Source organism: Mustela nigripes, chromosome 4 (genome assembly GCF_022355385.1).
Source record: "Mustela nigripes isolate SB6536 chromosome 4, MUSNIG.SB6536, whole genome shotgun sequence".
Classification (NCBI taxonomy): Eukaryota; Metazoa; Chordata; class Mammalia; order Carnivora; family Mustelidae; genus Mustela; species Mustela nigripes.
This window is the reverse complement of record NC_081560.1, coordinates 68,732,059-68,752,218: the sequence shown is the minus strand read 5'-3', so window position 1 is coordinate 68,752,218 and position 20,160 is coordinate 68,732,059. Positions and strand designations below refer to the sequence as shown.

The 20,160-nt window shown below is 36.1% G+C and overlaps 1 protein-coding gene across 11 annotated transcripts in view; it reads left to right on the top strand.

The window, feature by feature from the left end:
* Positions 1 to 20,160, top strand: part of PPP1R9A (protein phosphatase 1 regulatory subunit 9A) — a 299,308-nt gene that overhangs the window by 156,287 nt on the left and 122,861 nt on the right. For all 11 annotated transcript variants that reach the window (XM_059396822.1, XM_059396823.1, XM_059396824.1 and 8 more), the window contains 2 exons: positions 2,879 to 3,011; positions 9,922 to 10,042. In XM_059396822.1, the coding sequence (XP_059252805.1) occupies positions 2,879 to 3,011; positions 9,922 to 10,042 (254 nt within the window). The remainder of the gene's footprint in view (positions 1 to 2,878; positions 3,012 to 9,921; positions 10,043 to 20,160) is intronic.

The window sequence follows — 20,160 nt, the reverse complement described above, 5'->3', positions numbered from 1 at the left end:
TAGATTATTACATGTAATATATATTATATTATTTATAGGTTTTTCCTATGTACCCACATAATTTACCAGCCTATGAGCAACCTGAAGATGAAAAGTATCTTACATTCTTTCTTTCTTTTTTTTTTTAAAGATTTTATTTATTTATTTTTCAGAGACAGAGGGAGAGAGAGCAAGCAAGCACAGGCAGACAGAGAGGCAGGCAGAGGCAGAGGGAGAAGCAGGCTCCCCGCCGAGCAAGGAGCCGCATGCAGGACTCGATCCCAGGACCCTGGGATCATGACCTGAGCTGAAGGCAGCTGCTTAACCAACTGAGTCCCCATTATTTCTTTTCTACAGAATGAAATAGTAGTATAGTCCTCTGATTGCTAGCTACCTCAAAAATTGCTTAAAACACCATTTTCCAATATGGAATCATACAGTTAATTGCTTTATTTAGTTTCAGGATACCCCCAAATGAACTTTATAAACCAGACCAGTTGAAGAAGAACACTCTGACAGCAGAGTATTTTGGAATCCTGAAAGAAGTCAGGAAGGTGTTAATTTATTGGAAACAGTTCTCCCGTACTTATATTTTACACACACACACACACACACACACACACGAATACACACACATATTTATTGATTACTCTGTGGTAGCAAAATTGAGCTCTGTTCCAGGGTGGATATCAATTGAATCTTTGTTCTGCAGTCAATATATATTCTTGGACTTTCAGCAGATGTAGACAAGCAGCAGACATCAGTGGAGTAATTTCCAGTCATATCTGCCAGTAGTTTGCAGGACATGTAAGTTACAGATCCAGCTAAAATTTTTTTGTGTGTCTTTAAAGATTGCTCTCCTAGGCATGTTGCTTTGTAGTTCACTCAGCTGTCTGTGTTTTCTAAAAGAAATGGATATAGGTATGGGATTTTTTTTTTTTTTTGGACCTAGGACCTTATATGTGAAATGTGCATTCTAGGTCTTCTACACTCAGATGTAGGAATTCTTGTTTATTCTTTAAGACTCATCTCAAATATTTTGCCCTTCATGAAATTCTCTTTCTCCAGCAAGTGAGAAAGATTACTTGGCATATTCATCTATTACATCAGGTATCACGTTATATACTGTGTTGTTTACATTGATTTCTGCATCCCTGCTAAGCTGTGAGCTACTTGAGACTATACCTTCTCCAATGTCCACAATTTCCAGTGTCTGACATGGAGAAAGGTACAAACCCTATAATTTAGAAATATGCGTTTGGATGCAGTGATGTTTATTATGGTGGGGAAGTGTGGTAGAGACCAAATGAGTGGCTTGAGGCCATGAAAACATGTTGAAAGTCAGAAAGAAAAACAGTACTCATCCTGGTACAAATATTATAAATGACATGATTTTGATGAATTTGTACCACACTACATCTGCGTCTATATATACAGCATATATTCCTGATTTATAGGTTACCATATATAGCATAGGAAAGTTGCCAGTTTTCCAATAACATGAATGTAGAACACACCTGGACCAGCAGGACCAACTTTATTGGCAACAGATTTGGTTTCTTTCATCTCTGACCTTCTGTTCTGCTTTCTTTTTAAATTATAGCTTCTTATGTATAGTAAAGCTTCACCTAGATTTTAAGATTTTGAAGACATTATAGAGTTTTTTCAGGAACAGTTCAGATACTTAATATTTATTGAATTTAATTTAAAAATGTTAGTTTTTATTATTACATGTTCATTGGACTTGGTGAATTATACATTTCTTTCTTTTAGATATAGACTTGAGTAAGGGATGGTATACCTATTTCTAGTTACTTTTCAAATAGAACAAACTCAGAAGAAATAAGGACAATCAAGTTTTGGTTTTCATAAGTGTTTTTGAAAATGGAGGAAACGATTGACATAATATTTAGCAGAGCTGGTGCCATCCTGGTTCTCTGCAGCTTTTGAGCAGTATTTTGATAGTCATTTTGTGGAAAGGCTCACTGAGAATCTAGCATGGATCTACATGCAAGTAAAATAAGAGAGGACAAATGAGAGCATCGCGTGCTCTGTGCAGTATATATGTGCTACCAAAGCGAGCCGCTCAGTACAGTATAGAAGTCAGTTTCAGTGATTCTGTGACTGAAATATAATTATTGTATTGACACACCACAACGCCAGGGCACGTGTCGGTCATAGCATGAAAGGGACTCAGTGCAGATGTTTGCTTAGGTAGTAGCTTCAAGGTCCTTTTCATGGTTCCATCAGGAACCAGTAGAGCATTGCAGCTAATATGGTATACTCTGATTCCATAAGGGAGACAAACCATAAGTGACTCTTAATCTCACAAAACAAACTGAGGGTTGCTGGGGGCAGGGGGTTTGGGAGAAGAGGGTGGGATTATGGACATTGGGGAGGGTATGTGCTTTGGTGAGTGTTGTGAAGTGTGTAAACCTGGTGATTCACAGACCTGTACCCCTGGGGATAAAAATATATGTTTATAAAAAATAAAAAATTAAAAAAAAAATAAAAATAAAAAGACCAAATTGAGAATAATTTCAAGATTTCTAGTTTATTTTTTGTGCCAAAAAATAAAACAAAACAAACAGAAAAAAAAAAAGCAGTGAATATTGCTATTCAAATAATACATCCTGTGGCTGCTGTTTTCTCTCAGTTCATTAAAAGTGATAGAACTGCATACATTTCAAAATGTAAGTTTTTTAAAATTCTGATTGAGTTTTCCTTTTCTTAACATCTCCATTGCTTTTAGAGAGAAAATAATTGTTTCAAACAAATTAATGGTACAAAATTTTTAATTTATATATGTTTAGATACTTAGCAGGTTTTGTTGTTTTTTTTTTTAATCAAGAAAGCCTTCTTTCTGGATTGTCATCTTCTTGTTGACCTCCTCCTACAGGTTTTCAGCACATACTCCAATGAAGACTATGACAGGAGGAACGATGAAGTGGACCCTGTGGCTGCTTCTGCTGAGTATGAGCTTGAAAAACGTGTAGAAAAGCTGGAACTTTTCCCAGTGGAACTAGAGAAAGGTATGTGAGCTCCACAACATTTGTAATCTCACTATGGCTATTTTAGCAACACAGAAATGACTTTATTTTTTTTCACATGTAGCCTTTTTCCCACCAAAGGGTTGGATAAAGTGTTAATTCTCACGGAGGATTTAATTTGTTTATTAAATTTCAAAAGTAGTTGATATGACCTCTGCATAGATGGTAGACTCGAAGACTCTTCCCTTCTGCTTCCAATGGAAAGCCATCAGCTTTAGTTGGCTGGGATGGTGCTGGGAGTAGGGAGTTATGGGTGAGGCCTGATGTTTGGATGGTATCTCTGCAAAGAGCCAAGGCTGGTGAGAGCTAAGAAGGAGCAGGTGGAAGGGAGGCGGGCAGGTGGTTGTGTTTGTGTTTGTTTTTTTTCATTCTTGGTAGAGAGGGAGTGGTCACTCTGAATGTAGTAGGTGGGGGAGTGCAGGACTTTTGATTTTGGGTTTTGGAATGGAGAATCCTCTGTGAGGGGAGAGGGCTAAGAGAGCAGGGAGAATGGGAGCAGAGGGGCTGCCTTTTTATTTCTGCTCTGGGAATCTTAACCTGCTTGTAGTGGGAAGTGAGGACCCAGGGGCCCAGAGATTGCTGTGTTTATCGTCCTGTAAGATGGGCACCAGGGAATGGACTGGGACTCAGTGAGCAGGGAGATAATCACATCTCAGAGAGCTTACAAAAAAGCAGAACAAACATAAAAACTTGAATGACAGAAAGAAGCAAATGAAAAACCAAGTGAGGATATCAAGTATGGCTTTAGAAGGACATTCTTAAGCCAGTCAACAAACAACAAAAACACTGATTTTAAAATGTAAAATTTCAGTAGAGAGGAATTGAAGAGGAAAAGATGGTTTTGTTGAGATTCAAACTGGTGACCTTGAAGGTCAGGCCTAAGAAATGAGCCAAACTAATTCTTTTAAACAACAGAGCAAACATTCATGAAAAGTCATGACAGAGACCCAACATATAAACTATAGGTGCCAGAAGGGGAAAAGACAACAGAGGATGAGAGACCTATTAGACAAAGCACGGAAGAATTTTTCCTGAGCTCAGAAAAGACTGGAGTCTCCTATTTGGAAGGGGTTAGCCAACTGATTGAGAGAGGACTTGAAAAACACCTGTACTTAGGCATAGCCTGGGAGAAGTCCTCATCATCAACATATAAAGTAGGAATTTTACAAAATACTGTGCTCAAATCAGCGCAAACAAAGAAGCAAAGGTACTTGCCAAAGCCACATTATTAGACTAGCATCGGATTTCTCACTTGTAACATTGGACGTGGGAGGCAGACATACAGTTTCATGCATCAAAGAATCCCGTATCTGTCCCAGAAAGCTCTTCTCCTGGTGAAAGAAGGAAAGTTGCTGTATCTAAGGATCTAAAGGACACATCACCTGCCTACTTCCCGATTAGCAAGGAGGAAAAGAAACAACTTGTGCTAAACAGCAAAGGTGAGGGGAAAAGAATTGAAAACAAATTATTGGGTATAAAATTACTTAGGTCACAAAAATGTAGAGAATACCGGTGGTTACACCAGACATGACTGGTTAATTGTTCCCATTAAGAGACACTTTTCATTTGAGGTTAAAAAGATGTAAGAATGATACTTTTTTCATTCATTTAAAATGTGAAAACCAGTCCTAGCTTATGGTCCATACTAAATCAGCTGTGGGATTTGGCTGTGGGCCATTGTATTGCTTATAATAGCAAAAATGAGCATAATCCAAATATTCATTAATGACAGAAAAGGGTAAAATGAAGGAGGCTCAATTCCATGCAGTAGTGTGTATGATTCTTACAAACATGAAATTGATGGGGGGTAGATTAAAAGCAAATCACAGAAGAAGCCATTCAGTATAATTCCATTTATTTAAATTTCAGAGCCAGTGAAAATTAAATGGTGTAACGTTTAGAGATACACAAATAAATGGTTTTAATAAGTGGTTTTAAAAATGGTGGGAATGATTGATACAATATTTAGGACAGTGGTTACCAAGGGAAGAGATATGATACCAGGGAGGGGTACAGAATGGGCTTTTCAGGTGTTGGTAGTATTCTGTAACTTGGTCAGTTTTATTTTTCTTCTTTAAACACAATGTTTTGTAAGTAAATGTTTTCATAGACTCTTTTGTGTTTTTCACAAAATCAAAGTTGAAGCTAGGAAAATTAAGCTAGAAAAGAACTAAATTATTTTCAGTCTTTTGAGAAGACTCCATCCTGTTTCCCCAAAATGGCTGCACCAGTTTGTGTTCCCAGCAACAGTGCACAAGGGTTCCCCTTACTCTGTATCCTTGCCAACACTTGTTACCTCTCATTTTTTGGATGATAGCCATTCTAACATTCTAACTCTAAAAAGGTGATTTTTCACTGTAGTTGTGATTTGCATTTCACCGATCATTAGTGATGTTGAAAACCTTTTCATGTAACTGGTGGCATTGTATGTCTTCTATGGAAAAATGTCTGTTCGCTTCCTCCGCCTATTTTTAATAGGTGTTTGGTTTTTGCTATTGGGTTGCATGAGTTCTTTATATATTTTGGATATTAACCCCTTACCAAGTATTTTCTCTCATTCTGGACGCTGTCTTTTCATTCTGTTAATGGTTTCCTTCGCTGTGTGGAAGTTTTTTTAGTTATTTTTAGTTATTTTTTAGTTATTTTTTAGTTATTTTTTAGTTATTTTGTTAATATTAATTCTTTGAATCCTTGAGTATGGACAGTCTTTCCACTTATTTGTGTCTTCAGTTATCAGTGTCTTACAGCTTTAAGAATTTCTGATCTTTCACCTCCTGGTTAAGTTAATTCCTAGGTAATTTATTCTTGTTGATGCAATTGTGAATGGAATTCTTTTCTCCTCTTTTTTAAAAGATTTATTTATTTATTTTTAGAGAGAAAGAGGGAGCACACTTGGTGGGGGGAGGGGCAGAGGGAAAGGAGGAGAGAGAATCTTAAACAGGCTTCACACCCAGCATGGTGCCTAATTCAGGGCTCAGTCTTTGGACCCTGAGATTATGACCTGAACTAAAATCAAGAGTTGGATGCTGAACCAGCTGAGCCACCCAGGTGCCCCAGGAATTATTTTCTTAATTGCTCTTTCTGATAGTTTGTCAGTGTGTGAAGATCTAAATATGATACAAACTATATATTATAATACCAAACAGAAAAATTTACTTTTAAATTAAGGAAGCATTTTAAAAAGTAAATAAATTAATGAAGTAGTTAATAAATTAATTACTTTTAAATTAAGGAAGCATTTTAAAAAGTAAATAAAGTATTTCAGTTAAGACCAGGAGTCTGATGTGAAATGCTCTTTAAACGAAATAGTATAAATGGTAGAAGACAAAAGATGAAAAGTAACCTTTTGCTGATTTTTATTATATAATATGTATAATAATTACATATATGAAAACTGTAATGAGAAGCTGAACTAACTCTTATTTTAAAATATTAGAATTGATAAGATTATATGTAAGAGGAGGTTAGGTGCCACATACATATAAGAAAATTTATCATTTTTTCTCTATATTTACTCAAGCACATAAATATGAAAATGGAAATGTTTCATTTACAGTAGCACAAAAAGAACAAAATGCTTATTAATCATGAAAATAAACAATATTTATCTGTTGAAAATCCATCTTTTTGACTCATAGAAGATGTAAACAAATAGAAGGATGTATCATATTCTTGGATGAACAGACTCAGTATGGAAAAGTTCCTCCTATTCTTCCTCTGTGATACCTATAAATTAATACATAAATTTAATGCAGTTTGAATAGAACTGCCATCAGTGTTGATTGGGAGAGCGGATTGCATACTGTAATACTAAATTATATATGGAAAAATAAAGACCTCAGAGAAGTCTGAAAAAGAATGTGAAAAGTCTTAATTTCTTAAATATCTGAATATAATGTAAAGCCTCTATAGTCAGAACAAATCGTATTCACAGAGCAAGTGATCAGTGGAACAAGGTAAAAAATCAAGAGAAAGATGTTAGTATGCATGAGAATTTACTACATGACATGTATGGTATTCTAATTTAGGAGCAATAGGGTGCTTTACAAACTGTTCTGGCATAAATGACATGGAGCTAATATGTATAATATGCTAAGAACCTTCAAAAAGGAAAAAAAGACAGGGAAAACTCATTAGAAAAACATGGCAGTTGACTGAAGAGGACATCTAATGGTCCATGCTCCTATGAGTACAGTCTCAGATCTCACGAGCGATAAGGGGGAATGCTAAGCCAACATGAGCTTCTTTCCTAAGAGAAAAAAATAAGCTCTGAGCTCATTGTGTGGTGACAGCATCTTTCCTAGTAACTCAGCCTCACAGTCTTTTCTGCCGTTTCCTGGCTGCTGTGCCTACTTAGTGCTTGGCCTCTCCCTAGGAGGGGATAGACAGAGGAAGACCAGGTGGCTCCTGGGTTCCTGGCAGGCACAAGAATCCGTGGCCTTCCAGGATAGGGCTCTGGACTTCACCCATGCCTGACACATCTCACAGAAAGCTGTGCAGAGATGAAATGAGGTATCTGGTCTCAGTGTTGATTGTGTTCTTCCTTTGTCTCTCCGTTATACATCTTATCTTTCAGGCAGTCAGCCCTGGAATTGAGGATGGCTCAAGCTACTATCACTTTTCCAACAATTGGGTTTTCAGCTCTGCAAATCTGAGTAATTTTCCAGTGAGAGCAACAGAGTTGCTAAGGCAGGAAGAAAGATAATTTTACTAAAGCCTGAGTTCAGGCAGGGAAATGCACTTAAAAATGAAGACATAATTTTCATGCAGGCTATTTACAGGAAGGAACTATTTAATGACATGATGGTACAGAGAATCCACATTTGAAAGGAGTTCTTTGAATGTACTGCATGTGAGAAAGTTTCACTTATAGCCCAACATTGGCTTGACACGGGGTAATTCATAATGAAGAGAAGCTCCTGTAAATACAATGAATGTGAACAAGAATTCAGCTAAATGCTTAATATATACCAGATTTCATATGGGAGAGAAGCCTCATGGCATTATTTAGTGTGGACGAGTCTGCAGTGATCATCCCTTAAACGACCAAGAGCAAACACTCTGGGAGAAACACTTACATGTATGTAAACAGTGGGAAGGCTTTGGGTCATCATTCATCCTTTCACCAACACGAGTAGATTTCCACACCAGGAGACTCTAGGAATATGATGAATGTGGGCTAGAGTTCAGCTGTATAGCTGACCATACAAATAGGACGGTTCCTGTGCGTGTGAGGAAACTTACACATGGGACCAGTGAGGAAGAGCCGTTAGCACAGATCTAATTTTTCTTTTCCCCAGAAAACTCTTACTGGAGAGAAATCCTAAATGTTTTGAAAATTTTTAACCAGAGAAAGCCTCTGGATGAACTTGAGTATCGATACCAGAGAAACAATGAGAATGAAACGAATGTGGGAAATCACATGTGTGCAGACATTTTAAATACAAGGAATGAAAGAACTTCTCCGGTGATGACTTGTACAGTAGTCACCATTAAACTTCTCATGCTGGAGGGGCACCCCTGCCTAAAGTCAACGCAGAAGTACGTTCATCTGGGGATCACATTGATCAGGTCCTCCAGGGAGAACACCCTACGGAGCTCTCTTTAGCACACAACTGAGTAAACAAATCACACTTTTCCCAAACAATATGTAGAATACAGATGTAGGATTATAAATTGGACTTAGAAACACTTAAAGCAGAAGTTGATGACAAGTAGTAATGATCAATGAGATCAGCCCAGTTCAAGAGATTACTGATTAAGAATGCTTAGTGTATTAAATGTTATTGCTAAGAAGTCTTAAAAGCTTCAAGCATTCTGCTGACTGGATGAGCCAGTTTTCCTTTGACAACCCTTTGCTGTTGATTAGAGAGTGTCTGCTTTTTTATGTAGCCCATACAGTATGGTTCCAAAGACTTTGACGCTATCAACCAATAACTTTCAGTGTTGACCAAAAAATGTGGAATGTGAAATCTTTTATTATTATCTTTTATCTTTTATTTCCTTGATGTTAAGATACATATGTTCATGGAAATATGGATAAACACATTATTGTAAAGGAATTTAAAAACGTTTTTGTCAGTTTTGTTCACCAGAAGAGGAACATGGAAACTAAAATGAATGCCTGTCAGTAGAGAAGTGGTTGTATAAGTTATGATACCATCTCAACATGAAATATTATACAATCATTAGAAGTGATTTAAGGCTATGTAAGTTGATATCCATGAAGTATCATTGAATTAGCTGCAGAGAGAACTAGCTTTAATACGATCTTATTTGTATAAAGCAAATAGGAAGGAAAAATGAGCCATTGTTTATACATACATATACATATATGTATATACATTTATATATATGCATATATACATATATATTGTAGCTGTTGATACTTTAAATGCTTGGATAGTAGGAAAGTACTGAAAGACACATGCTACCTTATTAAACATGAATGGGGACATGAACCAAAAAACCAAAGACCATGTAAATGAAGGGGAAATTTTAGATATATTATGATCACATTCATTTAAAATAATATATATGTGTTTTGGTATGTATGCCTTTATGTTTGAAATGTATTATTTAGAGAGGGTGTGTTTTAAGGCAGATTGATTACTCCATGATCAAATTACTGCTTTTTCTTGGGATCGCAAATGAATAGCCAACTGCAGTAATAAAATGAGATTAAACTCACAAGCCTTTTGGGGGTCTCCTGTTTAACATCTTTGCTCCCCAGCAGCATAGAAAAAAATATTCTGCCAAGACAAGTGTGTCATGAATGTGTCATATAGTCCATGAAGAACAAAACTAAAAGCAAAAAAAACCCAGGTCTCACCACCTAATTGTGGGCTAGTGTAAAACTTAGGTTGTTGCATTGTTTTTCCCTTTTTCATAGATGAGGATGGACTTGGTATAAGCATTATTGGAATGGGTGTTGGAGCAGATGCCGGACTTGAAAAGCTGGGAATATTTGTCAAGACAGTAACAGAAGGTGGTGCTGCTCAGAGGGATGGCAGGTAAGCTAACTACGGGTGTTAATAACTAAAATCTTCTAGGAACTTTACTGGAAATTTCTGTCAGTGGTAGCTTTCTTCTTTTGATTTTTTTTAGGACAATTATAGAGTGTGTCTCAGAAATGGAAAAGGTTAAAACACTTGAATTACTTTATGATTTGCCAGTAGAATGCCTGCTTTCTTTAATGTATGTTAGGTAAATGGGTGGTTGGGTCTTCTGTCTCCGTCTGTCTCGCTTTGGTACCTATCCTATCCTGTCATCCCTCTGTCTAGTGAGAAATGGGCAGAAACGTGGGTGTATATTGTTTGGGAATATGTCCTGTGGAGATCAGCATATAGTTTTCACTTCAGAAGTATTGAGACAAGTGATAATATTTCTGGCACTTTTGAGAATGACAGAGGTAGAAGGGATAATAGGAACCTTAACCCTGCAATGATGATAATTCTGGAAATCACATTTTTCAAAATGTATTCTGTCTGAAAACACAAGTTCTTGAGTGCTAACTAAACCTGTGGAATTAAATGTTCTGGAGAGGACTCCAACAGTCTTTACTTAAGTGTCCACCTTGGGTAATCTGGGTGGACACCAGCACGTTGACTGATTGATATTTTAAGTCTTAGCTTTCGTCATCTCAGCCTGCAAGTATCTTTAAAGATTCTGATGAGTCCCCACTCAACATTTCTGCTGCATCAGGTTGGGGCTGAAGCAGGGGTTGGCAGTAGAACTAAAAGTAGGTCCAGCATGATGAGGGCCAAATTCAAAGGAAGGTCATCTTATTTTTTTTAAGAGCACAGAGTAACTGGCTTTGATTTTTTTTTTTTTTTCAAGTTTTAAGTGTATCTCACTTAACCATATTATCAAGGAATGATCAAGTATGTTGAAAATCATTTGTAAATCTCCTGTGGGACATATAGTAGCATTATTTCTTTCATAATCCTAAGTGTACATATTGATATACACAGATACTGTCTAAGGGGAATTAAATTGATTTATTTAAAAGGAAAGCCCCGCCAGTATCGTCTCGTTCCATGAGGTTTGGGACCACATCTGTCAGTAGCCTTATTTGTATAGCCTTCACTTGAATAGAGAAGGTCTGACATGAATCTTTTGAGTGAATGCTCAGTTGAGTGAATGTGTATCACACTTAAAACAAAGTAGGATATTAATATTTGTGTTACAAAATAATTTGTTAACAGTCTTCCCCCATTTTTCAGATGGTTAACGAAATAACCTCTTTACCCTTTCAATGAATTATACAATGGTAGTAGCATAAATTTCCCATTATTGATGTAGAAACTTTCTTCCAAGTGAGCTAAAATTTATTTGTAAAATCTGTGTCATTTCTCTTTAAGTTTCACAAAAAAATTAAAAACTATTCCACAATGATAGGAAATACTTCTTGTTGTTAGTATTCAAATAATATGAAATTATTATGAACCATCTCTCTTAAGTCACATGGGCCACAAAACCAAACCAAAATAGAAATTAATTAAAAAATGAAAAGGTAGAAATTTTAGCATTCAGCACTTAGCCAGTTCCCATTATTCTAAACTCAGACTGTTTTGTTTTCCCACCACTCACTTTTAAAATTAAGTTTGTTTTTCGTTAACCTATTTTTTTACTTGTCGTCCTACATAGGTTCAGTATTTCCACCAGCAGGAGAACTTGGCTCTGTCAGTCCCAGTGTGCATTTCCTCAGACCTTGAAATGGATGTTTACCTAGGATGATAGTAATCCTGCTGTTGTTACAATAGATGCTTAATAAATGCCTCAGTGAATATACTAAGGAAGGCAATTTGGTGAAATGAGCAGAATCTTTGGGAACATGTGACCAGGAGTCTCATTCTGTTCCCTCTACTTTACCAGATATAGGATATTGAACAAATCAGCTTAATTTTCACGTTATCTATATTGCAGGGTTGCTGTAAGCATTCAGTATGCCTATGTAAATTAAAACCTTCCACAGTGCTGTCGGTGTATGAAACTGTTCTTGAATGAAGTAGGAATAAGCTTGAAATTTATTTAAAAATAGTTATTATGAGAAATGTTATGGAAAACTATAGAAAGATATATAAAATATGTATAGAATCATAAAATTTTAAAAGTACAGAGGAACTTCAGAGATCTTTAAATTCATACTTTTTGTTTTATATGTGTTTACAAATTAAGGATATATATGTGTATATATAGTCTTATTATTAGACCTGTGGAAGTGTTCACATCTTTAAAATTATATTATTATTTCCAGCATTACTGTTGTGCTCATTTGCACAATATTTAAATGCTTGTTGTTTAAAATTTATCAGTGTAAAATAATTACAAAACGAACAGTTGATGCTTCCTCAAGTTAATTTTTTTTGAAAGCTATGTCTACTTGATGGATATAGAAAAATATCCTTTAAGGATTTGCGAAGCACTTTGATCAGTGTGAGACCATTCTTCTGTGGATATGTTTTCTATTTTTCATCCCTCCCCCAACTTCTCTTTCTCTTTCTCTCAAAAAATGTAGAATTAATATATACCAAAATATTGAATGGCTCTAGTCAGTGTGGGCTTTTTTTTTTTTTTTAATTTCAGCTAATATGGAATATTTCATTTTCCTACAGAGAATTTATAAGACATATGTATATATATTAAACTACAACTAAAAATAATAAAGTTATCATGTGCCCTCAGGAAAGTTACTCTTCAGACCTCAGTTATGGACAAAATGAAAGTTCTGGATTAGGTGTTCTTTATAATTTAAAAGGATTAAAGTTTTTTTTTTTTTTTTGAACCCTTCTCGCTCACTTTAGATTCTTTTTCTTTTCTTTCTTTTTTTTTTTTAGAGACAGAGAGAGTGTGTGTGCACAAGTAGGGGAGGGGCCAAGGGAGAGAGAAATAAGCAGACTCTGGGAGGCTGGTGGAGCTGGACGCGGACGGCCTGACAGTGGGCTCCCTCCCGTGATCCCGAGGTCATGACATGAGCTGAAATCAAGAGTCTGTCCTTAACTGGCAGAGCCACCAAGGCGCTCTTTGCTTTAGTTTCTTAGTTCTATTTAAGAAAATCATTTCAATTTAATCTCCTATTCAGTCACGTTACCTTCAAGATATGTTAAATAAACAAACTTACAGACTAACCCAGAGCATTCTTTCCTCCCTTCTCCCCATTCACTGCCCCCGCACAGGAAACCTTTTTTGATTGCTTTAACCCCTTCTAAGCATCTTATAAACTCACCATATTTTGAGCACTTTTGAAAATTTGCCGTGTTTGTCTCTAGTGCATCCAGGGTGTGGTTAAAAAGTTTTGAATCTTCCTTACCTTTTGATAGTGTGTTCTGCATTCGAAATTTTCTTTGGTCAAGCTTTTCCTATCTGTCTGTACCTTGTCATATGATGCCTGAAGCATAGGGGTGCTCAGTAAGTACTTGTTGATGAGTGAATCTGAATACTTGCGCGTTAACCACTTTCAGAATGTTTACTTAGGCCTAACATTTTCCTGCCCAACGCCGCTCTTCCTCTCTTCTTTTTCTTTTCTCTCCCTCTTTCTCCTTTTTGTGCTACCCTGCCTCTTACAGAGTAACTTGCAATTTAGCCAAGTGACACGAGTCGGTAGCCATTTCCACCATCTGTTTTAGTTTTACATTTTTAGTAAAAGAATAAGTACAAGGGTCATTAAATAAGATTAATTTTAGTAAAATAAATATTAATCTTAATAAGTACATTTTATTTATTATTAAATAATAAATCTTTTATTATGTTAAAATTAATATTTAGTAAAAATAATGTTAATGATAAAACCATTAGCTTTGCTGCCATCCATTTTACGATTGGTATACAGGACATGAATTATTTCTCCAGTTCTCTTTCATGAATCTGTAAAGCAAAATCAACTTGAAGATACCACAACTGAAAATGCTGGTAGTGGATGGAGTAAGTCCTGACAAACAATGGGAATGACACTGTGCTAAAGAGGCAAATTAAAAATGCATTTGGGATCTGCTTTGTTTCTGGCTCCTAGGTTTGTTTCTCAGGCATTTGCATGTCATCATTTGAGAACACTATCCTGGTCAGTAGTTTTTGAAAAAGTTATCAAATGTGAAAGGAGGGTGTTATGTAGTTTTACCTTCATTCCAGCCTCTCAGGGTTTTCAGAGGATTTTAATTGTTCTTGACAAGCTTTGGGTAGCAACAACATGTAAAAAGATGAAGAGTTTTACTCTTAACTTCCCTTGCAGCAGATGCCCCCTGGGGCAGGACCCATCTGTGTCCCCGGGGTGCCCCTCAGGCCCGGGACAACCTGAATGGAAACTGCTGTTTTAATTGTGTCCATCTGTCGTAATCCCGTAGTCGAGGGTTTCCTCTCAGTGCACACACCTCGTGTCACTCTCCTCATCAAATATTTTGCTTGTTCACCCCTTAGAGAGTTGGGATATTACTGCTTTGATATGGACATATTTTAATATACGTTTAAAACTTCACTATGTGGCATTTCGGGGGAACTTGTGTTGACCAGAGTTGGTTAGTGTTGCTCCAGCTGGTCTCCCTTTCCTTTATGCTTTGTTGACATAAGCCCCATGAGGTGGAATTTGTGGTGGTGTTTCCCCTTCCCAGATACATCATGTCAGTAGGTAACGATCCAGGAACATTAAACAAAGCCGGGAACCGTCCAGCGTATGTATTTTTGTAAGCTTACCCCCATTGGTCTGGGTTTTAGATTCCAAGCTGAGGGAGATCACGAATACAGTGGAGGGTGAGGAGTTGTGCACTGTTGTTTACTAGCACACAAAAACTATGACCAGCCAGCGACATTCCTGTCCACTCCATTCCAGTAGGCAGTGTTTCCGGGGAAAAACAGGCTATTTCCTGTGTCTTTCTATAAAACATTTAGAAAGCCCAGGTCATCTGTAGTCTTTGTGCTCGGGGATGGTCTGCTTCAGAGAGCTGTCCATTTAATTTTTACCACCAGGACTCATGCCTCGTCTGTTTTGTGCTTCTAATTATGAACCAAGATTTGAGAGATTATCACTGTTACTGTAGGAAAACCTTTTTCTCTACTGTTGCAACCATTTTTGTATTAAATACCTTGCTGGTTTATGGTCTAGTGGGTTGTAGGGTCAGTGTATGATGGCAATAATAACCCGAATTGCTACCCTTTCTTTTTAACCAGTGTTACTTCTCTTATCCCCTGTCTAGTCCTCTTTACCTCTCCTCCCTCTTCTGCTTCTTTTTAGTTTCTTGAGTTTGTCTCCGCCTTAATCACCACACAGTCTTTCTCTATGAAATGGTAAATTAAAATGCCTCTCAAAATATCAAACTCACTAGAACTTCCTTCTCTCCCTCTCTCTTTTAAATTAAAGGTGGTTTTATTTCCTTGGTGTTTTTTAATTGTGTATCAGATTTTCATTTTTTTCCTTTAATGAATGTAACACTTTTGAAATGAGGACTTTTTAAAATAAATATTCCTTTAATGAAAATAATAATCAAATAGCACTGAGCTCTCTTCATCCTCTTAATGCTGTATGTATTGAGGCAGGCAGGAAGAATTATGTAGGATCAGGAACCTGCATTTTAATCATGGGCTGCCTCTTCCTCACACTGGTGTGACTGCAAAGAGCAAATCTGTGCCAAATATCTGTTGTCCCGGTCCCTGTTGCACCGAGTGCTTTGTATAGAGCTTGGGTCACTTCTGTCTTCTCAGGGATCATTTCCAGTGCTCATCATTGCTTTGTGAGTTGCATATTTCCATCTCGTATTATTTTCCTTTCCTGAGGGACTGCCTTTAACATTTTACCACCAGGTCTGATGATGGTGAATTCTTTCAATTTTTATGCCTGAAATCATCTTTTTGTTTCACCTTCGCTTTTTTTAAGATATATTTTCTTTGTGTATAGAATTTTAGGGGTTGACAATTTTTTGTTTTTTGTTTTTACCTTTTGGTACGTTTTCCAGACTTTTTTTTTTTTTTCCCCTGCATGAACAAAAGTACGTGTACACAGATGAATTAAGAAAATTAGCAAGTGCTATACATAGTGTTTTATTTTCTGCTTATTTAAGTGAGTTGTGTATAAGAAGCATTGCAGAATTTCTGTTGACAAGCAGAAGCTCAAAGCTTTGTGTACTAATTCCCCTGTCCTTTATATTTTTTTGAGACCATGCCTTTTTGGCTTTGGGTTATAGACTTTAGATCCTTGAGTCCAGAACCTTTAGTAATTTTATTGTTATGCACATGTGTATCTTTAATAAAAAACAAGTGCTATAATGCTTTAGTCTAAAGGAAAACTTTTTAGACTGTCACTATGAAATCCTATCCTCAAGTGTCAAATTAACATTTGCTAATTTTAGAAAACATTTTAAAGTTTTAATGTAAATGCATGTTCATTATTGAAAATTTAGAAAACAGAGAAAAATGTAAAGAAGGCAATAAAAATTGCATGTAATCCCAACATCTAGAGTTGATCTATACTAAAATTTCCTTGCAGATTTTTTTCTGTGCATATTATGCCTTTGTTTACTTACTTAATGAAATTAAGGATCAGTTGAATATATAGCTTTGTGGGTTTTTATGCTTTTTATTCATTAAGATAGTATCTATTGAGTGCTGTGAATGATATATCAGGCTGTGTCCGTGCTTTTTATATTTTGTTATTATTTTTATTAATTTATTAGTTATTATTGCTAATAGCTATGATTAAATATGTATATTATTATTTCTGTTATATATATAAGGAATTGTTGGCTTTTCTTTTATGGACACAGCAAGTAAGTGGCAGAGCCTGGCTATAAATCTAGCGTATCAGACTTCAGAGCCTATACTTAACTAATACATTCTGTTGTATCACATCATTAAACACTTTTCTGCAACAGACTTTAAGGGGTACGTTATGCTGTTGTATTATATAGAGAAGTCATTTGCTTATTGTTAGGCTAGTATGTTGTTTCAAGGTGTTGATCAGATTAGCATTTTTATACAAAAACCATTGTGACTACCTCAGATTATTTCTTTGAAATTACTTCCTTGGAGCGGAATTGCTGTGTCAAGGTGCATTACATTTTAAATGCTTTAGAAACACATTGCTAAACTGCCCTTCAACAAGGTTGATCAGTTTGTACCCCCTTAGCAGCGTCAGCAACCCTGTACTGCACTGCACCCTCAGCAAGACTAAATGTCATGTTATAAAATCTTTAATAAATTGATGTGAGATATTGCTTTTAAATTTTAATTTCTTATTTATGAGCCTCTTAGGATATTTACTGGACACCTGTATGTCTTTTTTTTTCCTGTAAATTATTTTCCATTTGTTGGTTTCCTGTTATATTTCTTACAACTGTGCTTTTGTCTGTTGTTTCAGTGCTGATCTTCGCGAAGAAGGCAGGTGGTGCATACCAACTGCCTTCACTTCTCGCCTACATGGAGTTTTCTCTCCTGCTCCCCCGGTTTGATAACAAAAACAATCAAGTACAAAAACCAGAATTAAAGTGCAACTCTAAACTTAAACACAGTAAAAATTTGTATTAAGTTTATACCCTTAATTTTGTCAGATTTATTGCTTTGAAAATTATTTACCTAATTTTTGAGACATCCAGAAACTTCTTCTTAGATCTGATCTTCTTAAACTTTTCAGTGTCATAGTATAATCACTTATCTCTAACTAGGTCTATGCTTCCATCCTCGGTTTTGTTTTTGTTGTTGTTTTGTTGGGGGTATGTGTGTTTGCATGCGTGTGTGTGTGTGTGTGTGAGAGAGAGAGAGAAACAAGGATGAGAGAGGACAGAGAGAGAGACAGCTATATAGATCCTTTGCCTCTTAGTTTTCACTCTGTATTAGAAGAATGTTTCTCTCTCAAATTAGCTTCCTAAACTCATTTTTATATTCAGTCAGTGAACTCATTTTTTAAATGACTCTAGAAATTACTCCCAAATTCGTACCCCAGTCTTGGTGCCTGTAGAACCTATTCACTTATATCATCTTACTTTCATCTCAAATTCAACATAAATTGAATTCCTTTTTTCATTTTTTTTCTTCCTTCCCCTGATCTGAACAACCTGTTTTTTTTTCTGTATTGACCCTATTTTTCATTACTTTAGATGTAAAACTTTCTAGTCATCCTTTCTTCTCTCATTTACTTTACCTATGTAATATCTTACTATATTGGATATTTCTTTCTTTGGAATGTTCCTCAGATTCTTCTTTTCTGTTCATTCTTTGAGCCGTATCACTGGACCAAGTCTTTTTCTTACTGTGACGATGTTTGTGTTGGGCTTCTTTCAGATCATCAGATCATCTTTCCGGTTTATCCTTACCTTTTCCCAAGATTGTTCTTCTACAGTTATCACTTCGTTTGTATAGTCTTGGTGAATAAGTGTGTAGTTGTGCTCCTTTTTTTTTTTTTTTTTTTGCCAGTCAGAGCGCAATGTCTTACTGACTTTGAATACCTGTTATTTAAGTGCCCATTCAGTTGTCCACTTCAGTCTAGAAGAGTACATTGTTTGCACTGGTTTCCTTCCCCAGCCTCCCTCCACATCTTAGTTGAAATAATAATTACTATAACTACAGTGATTTAAGACCATATAATACATTAATTACTGTGTAAACCTCTTTACATAGATTTTTGCTAATATTACAACTAGCATGGTAGTTATAGTAGACCTTCTTTATCTAAACTAAGAATTAATTTTTTCAGGAATTTATAGTTGAACAAACTTAAGGTTTCATAGAAAATGGGATTAAGGAATGCCTAGGTGGCTCAGTCGGTTAAGGACTCTTGCTTTTGACTAAGGTTCTGATCTCAGGGTTGTGCGGTCTAGTCCCTCTTAAGGCTCCCTGGCTCAATGGGGAGTGGGCTTGGCCCTCTCCCTCCCTCTCTGTTCCTTTACCCCACTTGCATGTGCACTCTCAAATTAATTAATAAATCTTAGAAAATAAAGAAAATGGGATTAGGAAAACTGTGGTCTGAGGTAAGTGAATGAAAGCATCTAAATAAACATTTAACAAATAAGGCAATCAAAACGTGTTCTAAAAGACTATCAATTGCACATCTTAAAGTTTTGCTATAATAGATACAGTACCATTCATTTACATTTAGCATTTTGCATGTTATGTATGTTTCAGTAGAATACCTTTTGCTGACTCCTCACAAACTCCTAAGCATTAGGAAAATGCTTGTGAATTTGTTTTATCCTCTTGGTGGTGATATGCATTTAAATGGCATTTCTCATTCTCCAATACTTTTTCCAAGTGTTCATTGCTTTTCCAGTTTTCATAGATCTGACTTTGTTTTACCATCAGCACCTGAGACCCTGTAGCTCAACTCCTCAGTCTCCTTTATTCCTCCTTCACTTTCAGTGTGCTAGCAGGGTGGGTGGGTGGGTCTGGATTTTCTCTAAGGCAGATTTCCTTCTCTCTTCCCAGGGCTACTTTGTAGAAATATGCATCTCAATCTATCATCTGCTTTCTAGCTCTTTTCTTTTTCTATCTTTCAGTCATTGCTTTTTCCATTTCTCTACATCACACAGACTTAAAAGTATTCCTGAAAAAACTAATTTCCTTTGATTCATTGATTGTTTAGAAGTGTGTTGCTTAATTTCACATACCTTTTAATTTTCTTTGGTTTTCTTTTTGTCACTGATTTCTATTTTCATTTTATGTGATCAGAAAAGATACTTTGTATGATTTCAATCTTTTAAAATTTATCCAATTTAAACTCTTAAAACAAAAACAAAACAAAACAAAACAACAACAAAACCAAACAACATACACATGGGAAAGACATTGGGGACTTTCAGTAGATCATCAATAAGTGGAAGCTTCGGGATTGAAATTTAGCTCTAGGCAACTCTTTTCTTACTACCATACTTTTTTCATACTCTCCACCTTGCCCCAAATAGTATTTTTCTCAACATTGTGTTACCTTTTACATCAAGGGTAACCTTAGTGTCCAGTTCATCACTGAAGCCATTCAACTGTCCCTGGTGGAGCCCAGCGGAACGCTTGGCCTCTGTATACTTGAATGTAATGGGCTATAGCACATGCATTTAGGTTTACTTGTTTGTCATCATGTCATGTGTATTGAGTGAATATCCATAGGTTTATGGTTAAGTCATTAAGAGCAAGGACCACAGTTGTATTTCTGGTGACTTTT